This window comes from Thermobia domestica, chromosome 8 (assembly GCF_964235325.1).
Source record: "Thermobia domestica chromosome 8, izTheDome1.hap1.1, whole genome shotgun sequence".
NCBI classification, from domain to species: domain Eukaryota; kingdom Metazoa; phylum Arthropoda; class Insecta; order Zygentoma; family Lepismatidae; genus Thermobia; species Thermobia domestica.
In genome coordinates, this window is record NC_137461.1 from 10,732,743 (window position 1) to 10,752,411 (window position 19,669).

General features: G+C 36.4%; 1 protein-coding gene across 1 annotated transcript in view; it reads right to left on the reverse strand.

Annotated features, from left to right (window-relative positions):
* Positions 1–19,669, reverse strand: part of LOC145691544 (carboxypeptidase inhibitor SmCI-like) — a 96,516-nt gene that overhangs the window by 5,783 nt on the left and 71,064 nt on the right. Inside the window, exon 12 of the mRNA XM_081766953.1 lies at positions 13,188–13,217. Coding sequence (XP_081623079.1) covers positions 13,188–13,217 — 30 coding nt within the window. The remainder of the gene's footprint in view (positions 1–13,187; positions 13,218–19,669) is intronic.

Here is a 19,669-nt window from a genome sequence, read left to right on the forward strand (position 1 = left end):
AATACACACTTTAGTGTCACGATGGAGCAGATTCCAGCCTTAAGTTTAGAATCAAGAAGTTCTGTCTGTGTATTGGAGAGTTTTAAATCCAGTATGAGGTCATTTAGTTCACCCGGAGTTATCAGATGGGAATCCAATGTAGATGTGCTTCCTACATAAGTAGGATCATCATCTTCATTTGGAACTTCAATAGTTGCCTCAAGTACGAAATCCTCATTTACCGTAAGATGAGGAGGAGGTACCGGTACAGGTAATTCTGCACTGTGTGGAACTGGCCTAATTGCTGATGCAAATTAGGGTACTGTACTGTGTGGTTAGATTTATTGCTTATTTCTTTTATCTGTGTCATACAAAAGTAGCAGTCTGAAGAATGATCTTTTGGTTCCCTCCAGATCATCGGTACTGCGAAGTTCATGTTTCGTCCACCATTTGCCCACCCAGTCAGACGTTTCACGCAAGTACAACAAATGTAGTGAGGAACCCAGTTCTTATCCTGGTCTCCTACACAGCAACCAAAATATAACTGATAACACTTCCTCACAAGTAGAGTAAAACATCGACGTTGTGATTTAAATATCAGCTCCCCACATACATAACAGAAATTGTCCGGTTTATTTACACACTTCCTCGACATCTTGTATCCTGTAAGGTATCACACACACACACACACACACACACACACACACACACACACACACACACACACACACACACACACACACACACACACACACACCACACACACACACACACACACACCACACACACACACACACACACACACACACAGGAATCTACACTCCATCAAATTCCCACAAAATCCCTCTAGACATTCCCTCATACAAAAATGGTGACATGGTGTACACATCATTGAAAACGTTTTATTGGAAGTCCAATGAGGTATAAACCGTGGTATATTGTAATTTTCGTGGAAATTATATGTGTTGAAGACCGACCCGACCCCACCCGTGACCCAAATTGACTGACCCGACCCGACAACCCGACCCGAGATGACCCGATTGGCCCGACCCAAAGTGACCCGAGTGAACCAACCCGAGGTGACTTAACCCGACAACCGACCCGAGTGACTTGAACTTACAATCTAACCAGTTTGAGAGAGCTAGAACTTTACAAAACTGCCACCAGAAAAAAAATGCTGACCAATTCTTATGCATAAATCATTGTTTCGGCTTTTTTTACTTGTAGTATAATTATCCTCCTCCTCCTCCTCAGTGTTCTCCCATTAATAAACAGGCCAGTTTCCGTGAATTAGGTAAGAAGCTTCCATTTTTGCGATTTCCCGCTAATATCTGCCTCGCAACCCAACATAAAGTACCACCCTCCTTATTACAATCTATCAATTCCAACCTTCTTACACACTCTCGCTCTCCTGATATCACCCCCTTTACTACATCCCTCAGAATGCAATCCCTTAGCAAGATCAAAACTTGTGATCCGTCCATTTTTCGCTTCCTTATATCGTCTAATATTGCTCTCGTCTCTTGCATTTTTTCAGCATTTCCTTATTCGTTTTCCTCTCTACCCTGCTAACCTTCTTTATTTTACTCCACATCCAAATTTCCAAGGTTAAAATTTAGGCAATCAAGTTCAAAAGTCAAAATAAAATTTGACTGAGTTCTGAAGACAAGTTCTGAAGGCTAAAAGAATAAAAGTTCTGAAGACAACATTATTGTCTAGTAAGGAATGTATATAGAACTTCTTTTAATATTTTTTGCTGTGTAACAAACAACAATTTCATCACGTTAACATTCCGATTTTTCTATTTAAAAACAGCGTTGCTGTCTGATAGAATCATAAGGAACTAATTGCACTGAAATATCATTCTGTAGGGAATTACCTTTTATTTTTTCTTGATTAATTTATCTAGAAGATATTTGCAACGTTATATAAAATTAGCAAGTATTTTATTGCGGAGAAAGTCAAATCACTACTCCAGCAATAATAATAATAATAATCTGAAGGTGACCAAGAAAGTTCTGTCTCTTTGTGGAGGTCTGTGTTCAATTGGCCCTCACACCGTGAGTTGAATGCGAATGGATATAAGGTGAAGGTCAGTTGTTGGACGAGACGAGACGAGACGAGACAGAATTTTCATGAAAGGGTACGAGATGAGACAGAGCTCTTTCAATAGAAACATATGCACTTTTCCAGACGAGACTACCTTCACGACACATTTTCGAAACGAGAATGCCCCAAACCAGGTCTCGTGAGCAACACTAGTGAGTATATCCAACATACTACTTGGTTGTGGCTGTTCAGATGCACCGTGAACGTGCGTAAGGACTGAGTGAACATGGGGCCTTCACAGAGCGTCATAAGGGCTTGTTTGCTGTACGAGTTCAAATTGCTGCTCCGTGGAGTGGAAGATATGACAGGCCTTTGGTGAGGGTGTCGTGACTACGCGGAGAGTGCAGTGGTATGACGGTTTAAGGACGGTGACGAAACACTCGAAGACGCACCACGTGCCGGAAGACAAACATATGTTCAAAATAAAGATCTTCGGGCAGCAATTGAGGCGAAGACAGACATGTGAGGAACTGGTACTACCTTTCAGTGTAAGTGGAGAAACCATTCGGCACCACCACCATCAACTTGGGAAGCACTGCAAGTTGGGTTGATAGGTCCTACATGATTTGACTTGGAGCCAGAAAGCAACGCGAGCAGACACCTGTGTTTCTTTGGTGTCTCGTCTGAGGAAGGAGCAATTTCTGAACAGGGTGTTGACATGTGATGGGAAGTGGGTCCTGTACGAAGCTCCACGGCGCCGTCATTGTTGGTTAGCATCCCATGAACCGGTTCAAAAACAGCCCAAGCCAGCACCACGCCAGAATAAGGTTCTCCTGTGCATTTTGTGGACTGCTCGAGGTATCGTCCATCGGGAACTGCTACCAGCTGGTCAGATCATCAATGCAACTGTGTACTGTCACTGTGTACTGTCTGGATCCAGCAGTTCTGAATCCCAAAGGGGTCCTCTTGTTACAAGGCAACGCTAAGCCCCACGTGGCTAAAATGACCCAGTACATCATTCTACGCCTTGGATGGAAAACACTATTGGATCCGCCATACTCCACGGACATTGTACCGTCCGATTACCACCTGTTCCATTCCTTGGACAATCACCTTAGAGAACGCCAATTCAAACAGCTAGTAGAGGTTCAATATGCACTTGATATCTTCTTCACTTCACGTCCCACCAAGTTCGACTGCGATGGAATCCATGGCCTTCCAGAACGTTTTCAGAAGGTCGTCGAGGCTGATGGAGACGATTTTTGATATTCCAGGTACTTTTTAGGTTACATACCAATGTTCGAAGGTGTTGGTGAAAAGGCGGCGGAACTTTCTTGGGCACTCTTAAAGTTATAATAATAATAATAATAATAATAATAATAATAATAATAATAATAATAATAATAATAATAATAATAATAATAATAATAATAATAATAATAATAATAATGTGTCCTGCCCAAAGGCAGATGTTTGATCCGAAGGTCCATGGGTATTGATTCCAGCTCGTACCAAGTAAGTTTTCTGGTGGACAAACCCCATGTGCATGGGTTTTCTCGGTGTTCTCCCATTTCCTCCCACTTTCTTCATTCAACCACTTCAATTATTTCTCATCATCACTGTCTCTCTCAGCGTTGGTGCATAACGTGGGACGTTAACTAGATATTTCTTTCAATTTCACTTAATGTGACATTTAACTTGACATAGAAACGCAGAAAGGAAAAAAGTCAGTAGTAATATTAATTACAATTACAATACCAATTAGTTAACATAGGGTAAAATTAAAATTTTATTACTATTTCACCTTCAATTAGTCACATTTATCATTCATTCACCAACTTCGAATTGAATTCCACAACAAAGCTCTTTATAGTATTCCGTATAGAAAATAAGTGAAGAATGTGACGACCCGACCCGAGTGACCCGACACGAGCTAACCCGACTGACCCGACCCGACAACCCGACCCGTAACCCGACCCGTTTGAGAGCACTATCAGAGGGGTACTATTTACAGTACAATTTATTTTGTATGGTTTAGCATACTTTAAGGCTACCATACTTTTTGAAAACAGAAAAAACGGGACATCTTACAAATTAGTAATAAATATTCCATTTTGTATTAAGTTTATCTTTCGAATTTTACTACAGTATCGCACTGTTATACAACTTAAAATAATGTATTAATATAGTCCATACTCAGTGGCGTATTTAGGGGGAGGGCTTCCGGGCTCAAGCCCCCCACCGAAATCTTACTTACTATAGTAAAGTATATGAAATATCTTGCAGAATTTTCGTATTTTCAGGCAAAGCAGCCCCGGAAGTTAGCAAAGCCCCTCCCGAAACAAAATCGTAAATACGCCACTGTCCATACTTAATCAACAGTGCTAAAAATTATTATAGAAGCTAGAAGCTGTTATACAATATAAACGCAATCAGTGAACATACAATATTTAGGCAAAAATTATATTTTCAATATTATTACGCATACCACCTTTACATGCTCTACATGTCTATAAAGAAAAATATCCAGATTTATGAAGTTGTTTCAAAATTTCAATAGGCTAATTTATTGTTGTTAACCTAAAATGCGAACTAAAAGAAAGCAATTTGCATAATTGTTTTTCTGAAGCAGAAAAAAAATGTGTTTTCGGGGCTGGTCCGCAACGTCACAAGAATTTGTTGCCACCTCGGGGTATACATTCTTACTTTTAGTGATAAGAGTGCTACTTAGGAGGATTTAAACATTGAATGTTATATCCGGGGAAGCAGCGATTGCAATAATAATAAAGATTAGAATGAAATTGTTCCTATAGTATTGTCGGAATTGAAAGCAAAAGGAATAAGTCGATTTTATTATCTTTTCAGAAATTTTGATATGTAATTAATAATAATAATAAAGAAAAAAACAGGACAAGAAGGAAAATTTCTGCACACCGGGACAAATTTTAAGAAACCGGGGCGTATGGTAGCCTTACATACTTATTTGCATGCGGAGTGTCAGTACGGAGCCACTACGTAGCAGAGTTGAAACAAAACCTCGTAAATAGGTTGCCAACTCAGGAAAACAAAATTACCGGCACACCCTCAAAATTCTCTGTACAAATGAGAAACTGAAGACTGTATTGATCGTTATTATATTTACCAGCAATTGCCACTTGTTTAAAATTATCGAAACAGATGAATAATACTGGATATTAATCTTTATGTAACAATAGTTGATTCATAAAATGAAATTTATTCTATAAACTTCACTTCAAACAAAGGAAATTGCTTTAAAAAGTCATTTTCTACTCTCAATAAATGAATAAAATTCTTTTACAATAAAATATAAGTGTTATCAAATTTGTTATGTTAAATAAATAAAAAAGAAACTGCCATACGTTAAAAAATATCGATAATGTATAATACAACTGAAATTTGTGTTTGTAAAGGCACTGTTGAAAAATTTCGATGTTCAATGTTATATTCTGGATTGCAGATTCCAAAATACCGGTCAGAAGGGGTCTAATAAGAAGTTTGTACCGGTCACCGGCCTTAATCAAAATTACAGCAAATACCGGCCAGTTAGCAACTCTACTCGTAAATCAGAATGCTGAATGCACCAAAATACTTCACCATGCATTCTATAGTTTCTGCAAAATGAGTTTAATGAAGATGATCATATAAAACAAAATACTGTGTTATAATTTTCCCTTTAACAGTCTACTTTGTGGATTTGTTATATCTTCCACTTATCAATTTCCTGTACGAGATGAGAATAACGGTTTCTGCGCAAGATAGAAAGAAAAAAATACATTTTTCTCATAAGGATTCAGTTCACGTAAGAAATAATGAATAAGTTTAATAATAAGAGCCGAGGAGTGAAAAACTAACTCATCAATAATGATTGTAAGTATAAATATAAATATAAAAAAAAAACAAAAAAAAACATTTAACTCCATCATCGTTAGGATAAGATCAATATAGTGAATCACACGATAGTGTGAACAAACCAAACCACACAATAGTGTGAACAAAGTCCTGTTAGAAAAATACTCCATAAATGTGACACATTCTTTTAATGCTTCTACCATTTATACAAACCCTCACATTGTTTTCGTTCTGGCGGCGCCCCTAATAGAGTACAAACGAAAATTTCGCCTGCACATTTCTGTGCAAATGATGTACAAGCGATTGATATAATTTGTGATTGAATTGGATATGGTGGGGGCTACCATTTAGACAGCCCCACTTTGTTTTCGTTCTGGCGGCGCCATTAATTGTGTACAAACGAAAATTACGCATGCATATTTCTGTACAAACGATGTACAAACGATTACGAAAATTTGTGATTCAATTGGACATGTTGGTGGGAAGCTACCAGTTAGAGAGCCCCCAGTTTGTTTTCGTTCTGGCGGCGCCCCTAATTGTGTACAAACGAAAATTTTGCCTGAACATTTCTGTAAAAACGACGTACAAACGATTGCGACAATTTGTGATTGAATTGGACATGGTCGGGGGCTACCACTTAGACAGCCCCACTTAGTTTTCGTTCTGGCGGCGCCCCTAATTGTGTACAAACAAACATTTCGCCTGCTCGTTTCTGTACAAACGAAGTACAAACGATTCCGACAATTTGTGATTCAATTGGACATGGTGGGGAGGTATTACTTAGAAAGCACCCCACTTAGTTTTCGTTCTGGCGGCGCCCCTAATTGTGAACAAACAAACATTTCGCCTACCCGTTTCTGTACAAACGAAGTACAAACGATTGCGATAATTTGCGATTGTATTGGACATGGTGGGGGGGGCTACCACTTAAACAGTCCCCTTTTTTCTGTTCTGTCGGCGCCCTTAATTGTGTACAAACGAAACTTTTGCCTGCACATTTCTGTACACACGAAGTAGAAACGATTGCGATAATTTGTGATAGAATAGAACATGTTGGTGGGGGGCTACCAGTTAGACAGTCCCCCACTTTGTTTTCGTTCTAGCGGCGCCCCTAATTGTGTACGAACATACATTTTGCCTGCACATTTCTGTACAAACGAAGTACAAACGATTGTGACAATTTGTGATTCAATTGGACATGATGGGGGGGGGCTACCACTTAGACAGCCCCCACTTAGTTTTCGTTCTGGCGGCGCCCCTAAGTTTGTTCAAACAAACATTTCGTCTGCACATTTCTGTACAAACGATGCACAAACGAATGCGACAACTTGTGATTGAATTGGACATGGTGGGGGGGGGCTACCACTTAGACAGCCCCCATTTTTTTCTGTTCTGGCGGCGCCCTTAATTATGTACAAACGAAAATTTCGCGTGCACATTTCTGTACAAACGAAGTACAAACGATTGCGACAATTTGTGATTGAATAGGACATGGTCGGGGGCTACCACTTAGACAGCCCCCAATTTTTTTCGTTCTGGCGGCGCCCCTAATTGCGTGCGAACATACATTTCGCCTGCACATTTCTGTACAAATGAAGTACAAACAATTGCGACAATTTGTGATTCAATTGGACATGGTGGGGGGGGGCTACCACTTAGACAGCCCCCATTTTTTTCTGTTCTGGCGGCGCCCCTAATTGTGTACAAACAAAAATTTCGCCTGCACGTTTCTGTACAAACGAAGTACAAACGATTGCTATAATTTGTGATTGAATAGGACATGGTGGGGGGGGGCTACCATTTGGACAGCCCCCAATTTGTTTTCGTTCTGGCGTCGCCCCTAATAGTGTACAAACGAAAATTTGGCCTTCACATTTCTCTACAAACAATGTACAAACGATTGCGATACTTTGTGATTCAATTGGACATCGTGGGGGGAGCTACCACTCAGACAGCTCCCCACTTTGTTTTCGTTCTGGCGGCGCCCTTAATTATGTACAAACGAAAATTTCGGGTGCACATTTCTGTACAAACGAAGTACAAACGATTGCGATAATTAGTGATTGAATAGAACATGTTGGTGGGAAGGGTACCAATTAAACAGCCCCAATTTGTTTTCGTTCTGGCGGCGCCCCTAATAGTGTACAAACGAAAATTTGGCCTGTACATTTCTGTACAAACAATGTACAAACGATTGCGGCAATTTGTGATTTAATTGGACATGGTAGGGGGCTACCATTTAGGGGAACTCCCTCGAGAGGAATCACTCTACTTATTTATTGCAAAAAGCAGAATTTAAAAATTCGCATTCGTCCAAAGTTATCGTGTGAAGTAACAGCCGTTTGTATGTACGTACTAATATTGATAAGTTCCACTACGCGATCTCAATTAATAGTTCATATACCCGCGCCACACACACACACACTAGCATTTGTACACACGAAAGTATACCTGGTAGTATCCACACGCTTACGCCGGAAACTAGAAACAAACAAACACACACACACACACACAGGGACAGAGAGAGAGAAAGAGAATATCTTGTTGTACCTTTATACTGAATGCACCATTACTCACAAAATCAGTTAAAAAAGAAAAAAGAAAAAAGTTGTAAATGAAACTTTCAAAGATTGGTACCACTGCTGCGTGTCACACATAAGATTGTTCCATAATGATTGATTCGTAATATGATGTATATGGGTTTCTTAATGGTAGTATAACAAAATGCCTTCAAATTGACCACTAAATAAAAAGTGAAATTTATTTCTCAAATTTTGTAAAATCGAAGTCGGTGGGCATTATGGGAACAGTCTACAATAACAATATATGCAAATAAATATTAATATACTTCACGTTTTCCAGTGGGTGCAAGAAAGCTTCGAATAGTATTTGTTGCCAGAAGCATTAGCTGATGTAAATATATATTTCGGTTATATACTCACTGGTATATTAAAATATTATTACCGATTTATAATATAAATGTTACAAGTATATTGACCCAGGCAGTAAATCGGAACCTAATCTAGTTCGAAATTTCTGTTCTCGTATACAATTTAGTGATCAAAGTTTCAAAATAACATAGCGGCACGTTTAGGTTGTTGTTGGGTGCACATACAGCTATGTTATTTAACAAATTGATTCATATTTCGCACTAATATTTCTTAATTTACTTATACATATTCCTTACTTCGTGCAAGTTAATGTTTGTGTTGTAAAATTTAAATCTGTAATAATCAAATTTATTGTAAGTAATACTAAATTTATACATGATACAAATTTCTTTCGCTGAAGAATATGCATTTAAATAACTTGTTTACTTTTGCCGGCAGTCTCTAATTCTTACTTCCTATTTTACCTAAAGTGCTTGTCCATATATGTGCTTGATAAGTCTTCGTAAAGAGCAGTCATGCAAATACAGTAACCAGACTTGATATATGGTACATTTATCTCAAGTAATATTACGTTTTATATACAATGCATTAAATACACACAATCGATCTTACCATTCAACTATGTTTAGAGAGTGTGAGAATCGTGTCGATCGAAGTTCATGGTACACGTAATTGAAACCGCTGACAACAGTATTACTTTCGGTTTCAAAGGCAAACATTTCCAACTAGTATAGAACTGATTAAAATCCCAGTACATACTCCACTCAATAAGCGGTTGATATATTTAGTTTGAGGTTATCATTCCGTTATCGAAATTCAACTGCAATTTCTCGCGAATAACTGACTTAAAATTTGCTACCTGAGGAACAATTAAAAATGACTTGCTTATAGCAGAACAGGATAAGAATCATGACGATGAAACTTGTACATAGGAAATCATATGAAATATGGACGTGAAGATAAAGTAACATAAAAGACCTACAAAGAAAAGTATGAACGAGATTACTTAGTGTGAAACCAGAATACTAGTGTGAACTAAAGGTTTTAGGTAAACATATTAAAGCACAATATGAGTACCGTTTGCAGATTGTATTCATCTGAAAGGTAGGGAAGAATGCTCGACTATTCAGAGGAAAAATATTTCGTTTCTATGATAGCCTTTAGTCCCACATTATAGAGCCGTTTTACTGATTATATCTGTTAGTGTTCTAAGGAAGACTATTTACATCGTGATTATATATTAAAGAAAATGGGTAGAATAATTCTCACTAATACAGATGGCATCTTGCGTAGATAGGAAGATTTATTGTTGCTTTGCTTAGCACGAAGCCAAAGTCTAATCTTCGAGGAGAATGGAAAATAGGTACGGCCAAAAAGAATATTCGAGAGTGTAACCGAACAGAAACAGAAACTTGTTTTAAGTAATTCAACAAACATACATCTCTGGATGTAACTTCGGTTGAGCTAATTTTATCTGAAAGGCAAAAATTTGAAATAAGATGAATCCACACGTCCTCTTTACCTGAAACAAAAATGAATTACGACAAGAGTGGGAGGAATTAATCGTTGTTTCAGGAAAGGAGAGAAAACTGATTGTAAAAATCATTGACCCATTTTTCTTCTCTCAACATACAATAAAACACTTCCAACCATTATATATAGCAAGGTTGACCCCATACGGACATGAAATTATTGGGGATTATCAGTACAGATTTAAGCAATATCGATTGATCTTCTACCAGCTATTAACATTTCGAAAAAATACTTGAAACAAATAACAACACAGCAGACCGACATAAATATCAAGAACTAAGTTAGGAGGGAAATATTGTATTATATTCTTCCAGAGTTCGGAATGACAAAGAAAACTAATTATATTAAAGTACGTTTAAGTGACTCCCAAACTAAAGGCCGAGTAGGAAAATTCCTGTCCACGATCTTCCGTGTCAAGAACGGCTTGAGAAAAGTGATGCCTTTCATCATTCTTTCTTTAACCATCTTGCGGAGCATGCTATAAGGAAGATCAAAAATAAATCAGGGAATAGAGCTGAATGATATTCTCGAGATTACGGAGTATTTTCACAAGGTAAGTCTGATAGGGATGATAGGGGTTCAATCGGAAACAACGCAGAGGTCGTATTAAACGCTTGCAGGTCCATAGATCTAGCAGTAAATGCTTTGGTAATTAAATACATAGAAGTCCGCCAGGATCACAATACTGAAAATTATGGATGGTACAAAATATCAAATAATACTATACACAAAGTAGGTATTTTCAAGTATATAGGATGATTATTAACAGACCGAAACCACCTAAACGAACAAATTAAATTCTGACTGAAACCAGGAAATTTGTGTTATTACTGAGCTTTTTCAGAGTAATTGTAATGGTTGGTATTTCTTGTTGTTAAGTTTCAATCACCAGATTTCACACCATGTCAACAAGATAATTTATGTTTCACACCATGTCTTTCTGTAGGGAACTCGTGTCATGGAAGCACAATATTTCTCTATATAACTTACAATCATTAGCAAAAGAAGGACGCATGGATTAGCTGATAAGTATAAGTAGAGGTCTTCCATATACAGGATAAATAACAGGGGCCCAACTATACTCTCCTGAGGCACTTCCCAGAGATCACAGGTTCGGGGGTGTAAGTAGCCACTAAAAGAACAAATTTCTGTTTACGGCCCTTCATGTAGCTGGTGATTAAAGAGAGGAATTAACTATGGACACTAAACCTGTTTAAAAGATTGTGAAGAAGAGGAATGTGACTGATAGAATGAAAGGTCTTGGAGAGATCAAAATAGACGACGTCTGATTCAGGATTGTTATTCATAAATTTGGGAGACTTGAACTGTATTTAAGTTTCTGAGACTTGAACTTTTCTGTAGAAAGCCGTGCTGAGGGGTTTGAATGTACGGTGACGTGAATTTAAGTAGCCTGTCTTTGATTATTTTCAGTAGATAATAGATATTACAGAAATAACAGATATTGGCCTATAGAAGAATACATTATCTTTATATCCTGTTAGTGCCATACGTAAATACTACTGTATAAAATTTAGCCACAGTTATTCTTTAACGGAAATATTACGTATTAGTTCTATAGCGATTTAGATGTTGAAAAACTAGAGCTATTATTCTAGAAAGAATCGTTGTGTGATATGAGGTCATTTCTAAAATAGGGATAAGAGTAAATATTTTCCTTTATATGAATGCAGAGTTTAGAAAACGTATTATTTTTAACGATGCTACTCTACTGATATGGTAGAACTTCTAGTTTTAACTTAAGTAAGCAACACAAACAGAAAAAGACCGCAAAAGTCGATTTCTATTGATACTACTATAAGCTTTGGATCTATTTTATCTATAGAAACTGGAAGTTTCATTATACTACCTTTTTGATTTCAACGAACACCTTTTAAAGAACAAAAAATAGTAATTGATACAAACATGGTTTTTGAATCTACCGAATTTCTTAAAGAATTCATGCTTGTGTCTCTACTGACAAGAGAAGATGAAGAAGTCTGCCCATATATACTTTAATATACAGTATAGCGCTAAATTCCTTGTACAAAAGCAGAGGAGTGATCCCGAGAATAAAACAAACAAAAACGTTCCAACAAACATAGGGCGAGAACCCCATCGTTTACGTGTTATAGGCTACCGAAAACATGAAAAAATGAATTCTAAATGTCCATAGCTCCAAAACTATAGGACCTACTGTAGTTGGGTCAAAACTTCACTTAGGAACTAGTGTGTACTCTATCCAAAAATACAAGTTTTAAAAACCTAAGATACTCACGCAACAATTTTATGTAGGTAGTTGGAGAGTACTTTATATCATATGCCTGTAGTCAAACTCCCTCTATAAAAATTGTTGTGGAAGCACCTCAGGATTCTGAAACACGCATATTTGGATAGGGGACATACTAGTTCCTAAGTGAAGTCTTGACCCGACCAAGGTAGCCTATAACACGTAAAGAATGGGGTTTTCGCCCTATGTTTATTGGAACTTTTTTGTTTGTTTTACTCCCAGGAATCAATCCTCTTCTTTTGTACAACGAATTTAGCCCCATATTGTATAATATATATTTTCCATGAAAAAAACGTAAAAGCAAGATATTGGTTTTTATAACTTTGGTGTTCTAGAGTAGGTTCTATGTTCCCTGCTATATCGATTTTGAAGAAATGAGAATCCCTTCTGATTAAAATATTTGATACTATAGTTCGGAAGACTATCCTAATTTTGTTTTGTGAAATAAAACCCAAAGTTTGTGTTTAATCTAAATAGAGATAACTTAAAGTACCATGTATACTAACAAATCATATTATGAAATACAATATTTTATTAAATTTTGGTAAATGATAGAATTCATAACTATTTGCACTTACTTGGATTGTCTGCGAAATTACGTGCATTTCCTAGAAAAATAGGAAATAAATTCAAATAAACACATTAGATATTCAATTGTATAATAATATATCTTAAACACAATACTTATGATAGTACATTCTCTTTTGCTTTATCCTTGATTATATGCTTCCTCGTATGAAACAAGGGCAGTCATTTTTCTACTGATCTGTTTATTTGGGGAAAAGTACAGTACAAACAGTCTGTAGTGCACTGTATATTGAAATATACAAGAAGATCTTAGGTAATAGTATTATACGGATAAATACATTATACAGGAGAGATATATTTATGAGCGGGATAAAGTTCATGTAGTTGAACTTCACTGTTTAAAGGTATGGCGAGTATCGTGTTTACCAAGTGACGTTTCATTAACGGTGTAGGTCATAGTATGCATATCAACGTGTAGGCGTCAGTATATTTTCACCTATTAGTGGCGCAATCGTTCAGCTGGCAGCGAAAGTAGTGCAGTTGGAGTTACACTATTATGGCTGCAAAATATATCAAGTGTTCGAAATTCGAAGTGAATGTTGAAATCGATGGTGGTTCAAATGGTACAATTCATTTGCTGAATTGATTGTTTTAGCTTCACTGATATTCGCCATGAGTTTTAATGGTGAAGACAGTTACTGCTACCCAGAAATCGAGAAAAGATGACAAATATAATTTTTTTTGTTAAAATTGTCTAGAATTTTCGTCATCTTGTCTATATTATTGGATAGCTCTTCGCATCACGGGCGAAGTTAATGCAATGATTTTTCCTAATTTCATCTAAAAGTTACCAGAATCCTTCTGAGTCATAAGGATTCCACGAAGTGTGAATAGCAACATTCAAACTATAATTATTGTTAGAGTATAGTCTAATGAGTTGTGTATCTTTAACCATTGACAAATGCTCTCCATTGTTTACAATTGCTTTATCACTTAATACATTTTATAATATGAATCATGTAACACAAAACAGTGCATGAAATATAATAGTTGGGCAGACTATTATTGTCTAGAGGACTTTGACATTTATTATTTTCTTCGAAACTAAAAGAAGTACCTCTGTTTTCATTTGTCGCCCCATTCTCAAGACAAGTATCGAGGAAAGCCAAGAAATTTCTAATCTCGTGGGAAACACTGACAAGTATAGGGTCCAAATTGATGAATTGAGTTGCTGGATGAGAGTAAGTGTGCGTGGTAGAAGATGTGAAAATATGTATATATGCATAGTTCTAGCACTTGGGCGCCATAAGAAAAGAACAGGGAGAGGGTCAAAGGACTGGGAGGGGTAAAGCGGCTATGCTATGTTATTGAAATACATTAATAAACTGTTGAATCGTTAAAACAATAAAAGATAGATTAAGCAAATTGTGGTAGTTTCACACACTGGCGAAAGAAGAATGGGCAGAGTAGATCACGAACTTCCACCTCCATCTTGAAATCTGTGATATTTTTTGAAATTGAAATGTAGTCATGTGATTCATCAATTAGCGCCAGCATACTCAAAAAGTCAATTTTGAGCTATAGTGATCGTTATCTGTACTTATTTGGAAGATTTATGATCATCTTTATAGTTATTTACGAAAATGTAAGAGACTGATACTCGTATGTTGAATGTTTGGATTATCACGGAAACACATGTAAGTCAAAAATATCTACAATCCAAGGAAACTAACAGTGAAATTTTATATCCAATGAGTGAAATTTTTTAATAACAATGTAATAATATACAACTTGGGTACCGAAATTCACTGTTAGTTTCCTTGACTTGTAAATAAGTTTAACTCACATGTGTTTTCGTGATAATCGAGACTTTCAACATACGAATATCAGTCTGTTATATCTTCGTAAATAACTATAAAGATGATCCTAAATCTTCCAAATAAGTACAGATAACGATCACTAAAACTCAAAATTGATCTTTTGAGAACATTCTGGCTCTAATTGATATATTACGTGACTACCTTCCCACTTAAAAAGTATCACATATTTCAAAATAGTGGATTTGAAGGTGGCGACGGAGGTTCGTGACCTACTCTGCCCATTCTTCTTTTGCCAATATGTGAAAGTACCACTGTTTCCGTTGTCCATCATTCAATATTTTTACGATTCAACAGTTTATTTGATGTATTTTAATAACATAGCATAGCCGTTCCCCTCGTTCCGTTAATATTGTGTTGTCTATCTTGTACTTACTCCTCTTGTTAATCATATTCTTTAACTGGTTATGTTGCAAGTGATGAAAGTTCATTTAGCCTTATCTACGAGATTTATAACTGATCAAGCTTTATTATAGTTACAAATTATTATAGTTATAAATTAAAGAATAGGTATTAAACACATTTGTGTAGAAACATGATACACCAAATATATTTCTGAAATTTTTATTGAAATTCTAACAAGGGGTTAAATACCTCAAAAGACAATAATGTGAGTTACATCATTTTGGCATTAAGGGATTTGTGCTCGTAAAATATTTTCCCATATTCAAGATACTGCTGAACATAGATATCTCCAACATTTCTTCAAAATCACATGGACATTCTTTTCCATTTTGGTCCCAAGCATTCAATTCCCGTCACGGAATGCTCTTGGACAAGAAGATTTTTTACGTCACTTTTCTGTCATGAATTTCGTAATAAATATTTCTACCCCGTAGTTGAAATCCTCATAATTTCTACAATCAACCGACTAACATTTCCCTCCTAAATCCTTCATAATTTTTGCTGTAATATGTAGAGTCTGCTTCAATGCTTTTATATCCATGATATTGGTTATTTCGGTCATCTTTTCTAATCATCGATCCCATACGATATGTTGCAAGTTGGATCTCAACATAGATCTCTAGCTGGCTTGTTATGTAGTTGAGAGGAGGCTAATGTTTGAATTTGCTAGTGCTTGTGTTGTGTTCAGTATGTGCAATCATCTAGATAGATTTGTTTATTTTTTTTAATGAAGATTTTGAAATTGTAGCTTTCAACATTAAGCTGTTCCTGTGGAATAAATTCTTGATATCGTAATATAAATGTTAATTTAAGTTATAATTTATCAATGTCATACACATATCTACTGCATCAGAAACGTATGTATATATTTATTTCCAACTTTGTAATTTCAACTTTAATCCAATACATCTTTACATGACTTTTAAATCACCTACGTTTCTTCTACATTTGCTTTCAACTTAAATCGTTGGCTACTTAAATGAAATTCTTTTCTATGTTGCATGTATGTGTTATTATTGCGAAAATGGACCAACTGAATTCAGTTTCCATTAATAATCATTTTATGCTCCCAATTAGGAGTACGAAATACATTTTCACATGTTGTAAAAGGTAATTTTTCTGTTATTTTAATCTAACTCTTGTTATTAGAAGTTCAATATTACCAAGGACGTTCAATTATCAAAGACGAACATTCTAGATCAAGGGCCAAGGGGTGATAACACCCTCGTTTGGGAACTTTTGACACTTTATTAGAAATGTTCCTTAGAGTCCTTAGAATAAAAAATAGTTGTTGGTCAATATATAAGTGCAACACCTGGGTGCTGGGGCCCTTAACCTATATTTACAGACATCGATGGGGTCTCTTTAAATGACCGTAGATACAGACCGTTAGAGTAACACTGGAACAAGTTATACCTCGATCGATTTGAAAGAGTATAGACTCTCATTTTACGTAATGAACGAGACATTTCTGGTTACAAAGGAAAAATAATTGAGGGATATTTAAGAAAATTTCCCTTAAAAGTCCCTTCTTGTGATTGTTTTAGTTATTACGCAGCAACACTGCAGACCAGGTGAATAAAAAATGTATTTATTTGTTCTGTTTTGTGTTAAACTGAAAATTTGGACTTGATCCTTCAAATAACAGCAAAGAAAATATGTATTTTATAGTCTTCTCACGGAACAGAGTAATTGCTTTTCGTGAACTTACGAGTATGACTGAGTTAATGTACAGTTATTGCGTGACAACGCAGCCAACTACGTGAATAATAAAATGTATTTACGTGTCCTACTTTATGTTCAACTTAAACTGAAATTTTCCTTTGATCCATCAAATAGCATCAAAAGAAATATATGTTTATAGTCTTCACAGGATTCATAATAATAGACTATCATGAAAGTACGAGTATGGCTTAGTGTCAATGTCCCGTTCTAATTTTCTACAGAAAACAAGTTATTCTAGTTGATGTTCTCATTCGTTATATGACGATAGATTCCCAGTGCCGGAAAATACTCCAGGATGGTTTTGTGGTTTGTTGGCTCATGGTATAATAGAAATTATTTCAAAGCAATAATTTTACTGTTGTATGGTTATATTGTGTTTTTTTGAAATTATTTCTTGTTCTGATATTCTACAATGAATACAACTTTCAAACATGTCTGTTGGTATGTGAAGTTATCAAACAACTCTTAAAGTTACTACGTAGGGCATGTATTCTTATTTCATGTCTGTCTGTAAGTTGATAATGGTAGCACATTCGCCCTGACATCCACGTGTTCTCACAATGAAGGGTCACGCAGTGGCTCCGCTGAGATCCGAACGAGACAATTGTGTTTGCATTTGATATGACATAACTAGATGAATCCCAAAGTTATACGTGCCACCGGGCAGAATATCGTGAGTTACAACATAGTTTGTAATGTAAGAACTACAGAAAAATTACCTGGCAGAATAGTTTGAACCGAGTGATTTGTTCGGAAACGGTTGGGTAAATGGAAAACTTGGCCAACACGTATCCCATCATTTTCAACGACAAACTTTTTAGGGTAAAAAACTTTGTACCAGGGTCCCCCGCAGGGTCTCAGACGGGGTCCAACTCAAAATTTTCAAATGGCATGGGGATTATGTGGCACATCATTTGAAAGCTGTTGTAAAATAAGAGAAAATGCAACAAGTATCGACTCTCTACATCAACCCTGTGCAAAATGGCGGCGGGTCAAAATGTAAACAAAAACAATTGAAAAGTCGATGGTCACCCCTATAAATCGGAAAGGGTGAGACAAATGTGAAAACAGGAAAGGAAGTGTGGCATTATTTTCAAAGTACAACGATTTAAGTGAAAACGTCTTGTCCCGGGATCCCCACATGGTCCCAGGTGGGGTCCAACTAAAAAGTTTCAAATGGCAAGAGAGGTAGGACATCGTTTGAAAGCTCTTGTTAAGTGAAAGATGATGGAGCACGTCTCGACTTTCTACGACAACCGTGTCCAAAATTGCGGTGGGTCAAAATGTAAAAAAAAGCTTAATTGAAAATCTATGGCCATCTTGAATCCAAGGTGGCCGCTTAAAACCTATGTCTAAAGGATAATCATACCAGACTGCTGAAGCTAGGAAAATAAATTTGGCATTCATGTTGATTAGTAAGTGACTAAAAAATGCAAAATGTTCAAAAACGCGACACCTTCAGTTCAAAATGCCGCACTATGTATCGAACGCATATCCAGCTCACACCACTGGTGTTGGGTTAATAGTAGATATCCACAAAATATCACAGAGTATAATCTGTAATCAATATGGCTGCGAGCGTGAAAAATGAGTTTGTATATAAATGTTATTTCTTGGAATACTGTGATCAAACCAACAAAGTTTGACGCAGCTCGATATACTGAAATTACTTACACATGTTTGGTACTACTCGCCAGTCTTGCAAATGAGTTTTTTTTGTATATTTGGTATCGCGATCAAACCAACAAATGACATGTAACCATCACGAATACGTTACAATAGAGCCCCCCTACCTACTGGTGCAGCAAGTTATTTCTGTATGAACTACATATCACAAAATTTGAAAAATACCCGAAGGTATTCAACATTTGTCTAGCAGTATGAGTAGGAAACCATAGTTGTGTGTACATCGCAAATTCCGTAAATGATGTCGGAGAACCGTGACAAACGTGCATTAAGAACAAAACATACATGTGTTGTTACCAAATGAAACAATAGTTGAAGTGAATCGAAATTCAATTGTTATTTAGTCTTCCTATTATTTCTAGATATCTCTAGAGAAAAATAGAGATTTGTACTGTTATGAATGACATAGGTTTCAACCGGCCATCTTGGATTTAAGTGGCCATAGTTTTTCAATTAAGCTTTTGTTTACATTTTGGCTCGCCGCAATTTTGAACAGGGTTGTCGTAGAAAGTCTAGACTTGCTCCATCTACTTTCATTTAACAAGATCTTGCAAACGATAAGCTTCTTAACCTCTCTTGCTATTTGAAACTTTTTAGTTGAACCCCACCTGGAACCTTGTGTGCACCCTGGGACAAGACGCTTTAACTTAAATTGTTGTACTTTGAAAATAATGCCACACTTCCTTTCCTATTTTCATATTTGTCTCACCCTTTCTGATTTATAGGGGTGACCATGGACTTTTCAATTAAGTTTTTGTTTATATTTTGACCCGCCGCCATTTTCCACAGGATTGTCGTAGAGAGTCGAGACTTGCTGCATTTTCTTTCATTTTACAACA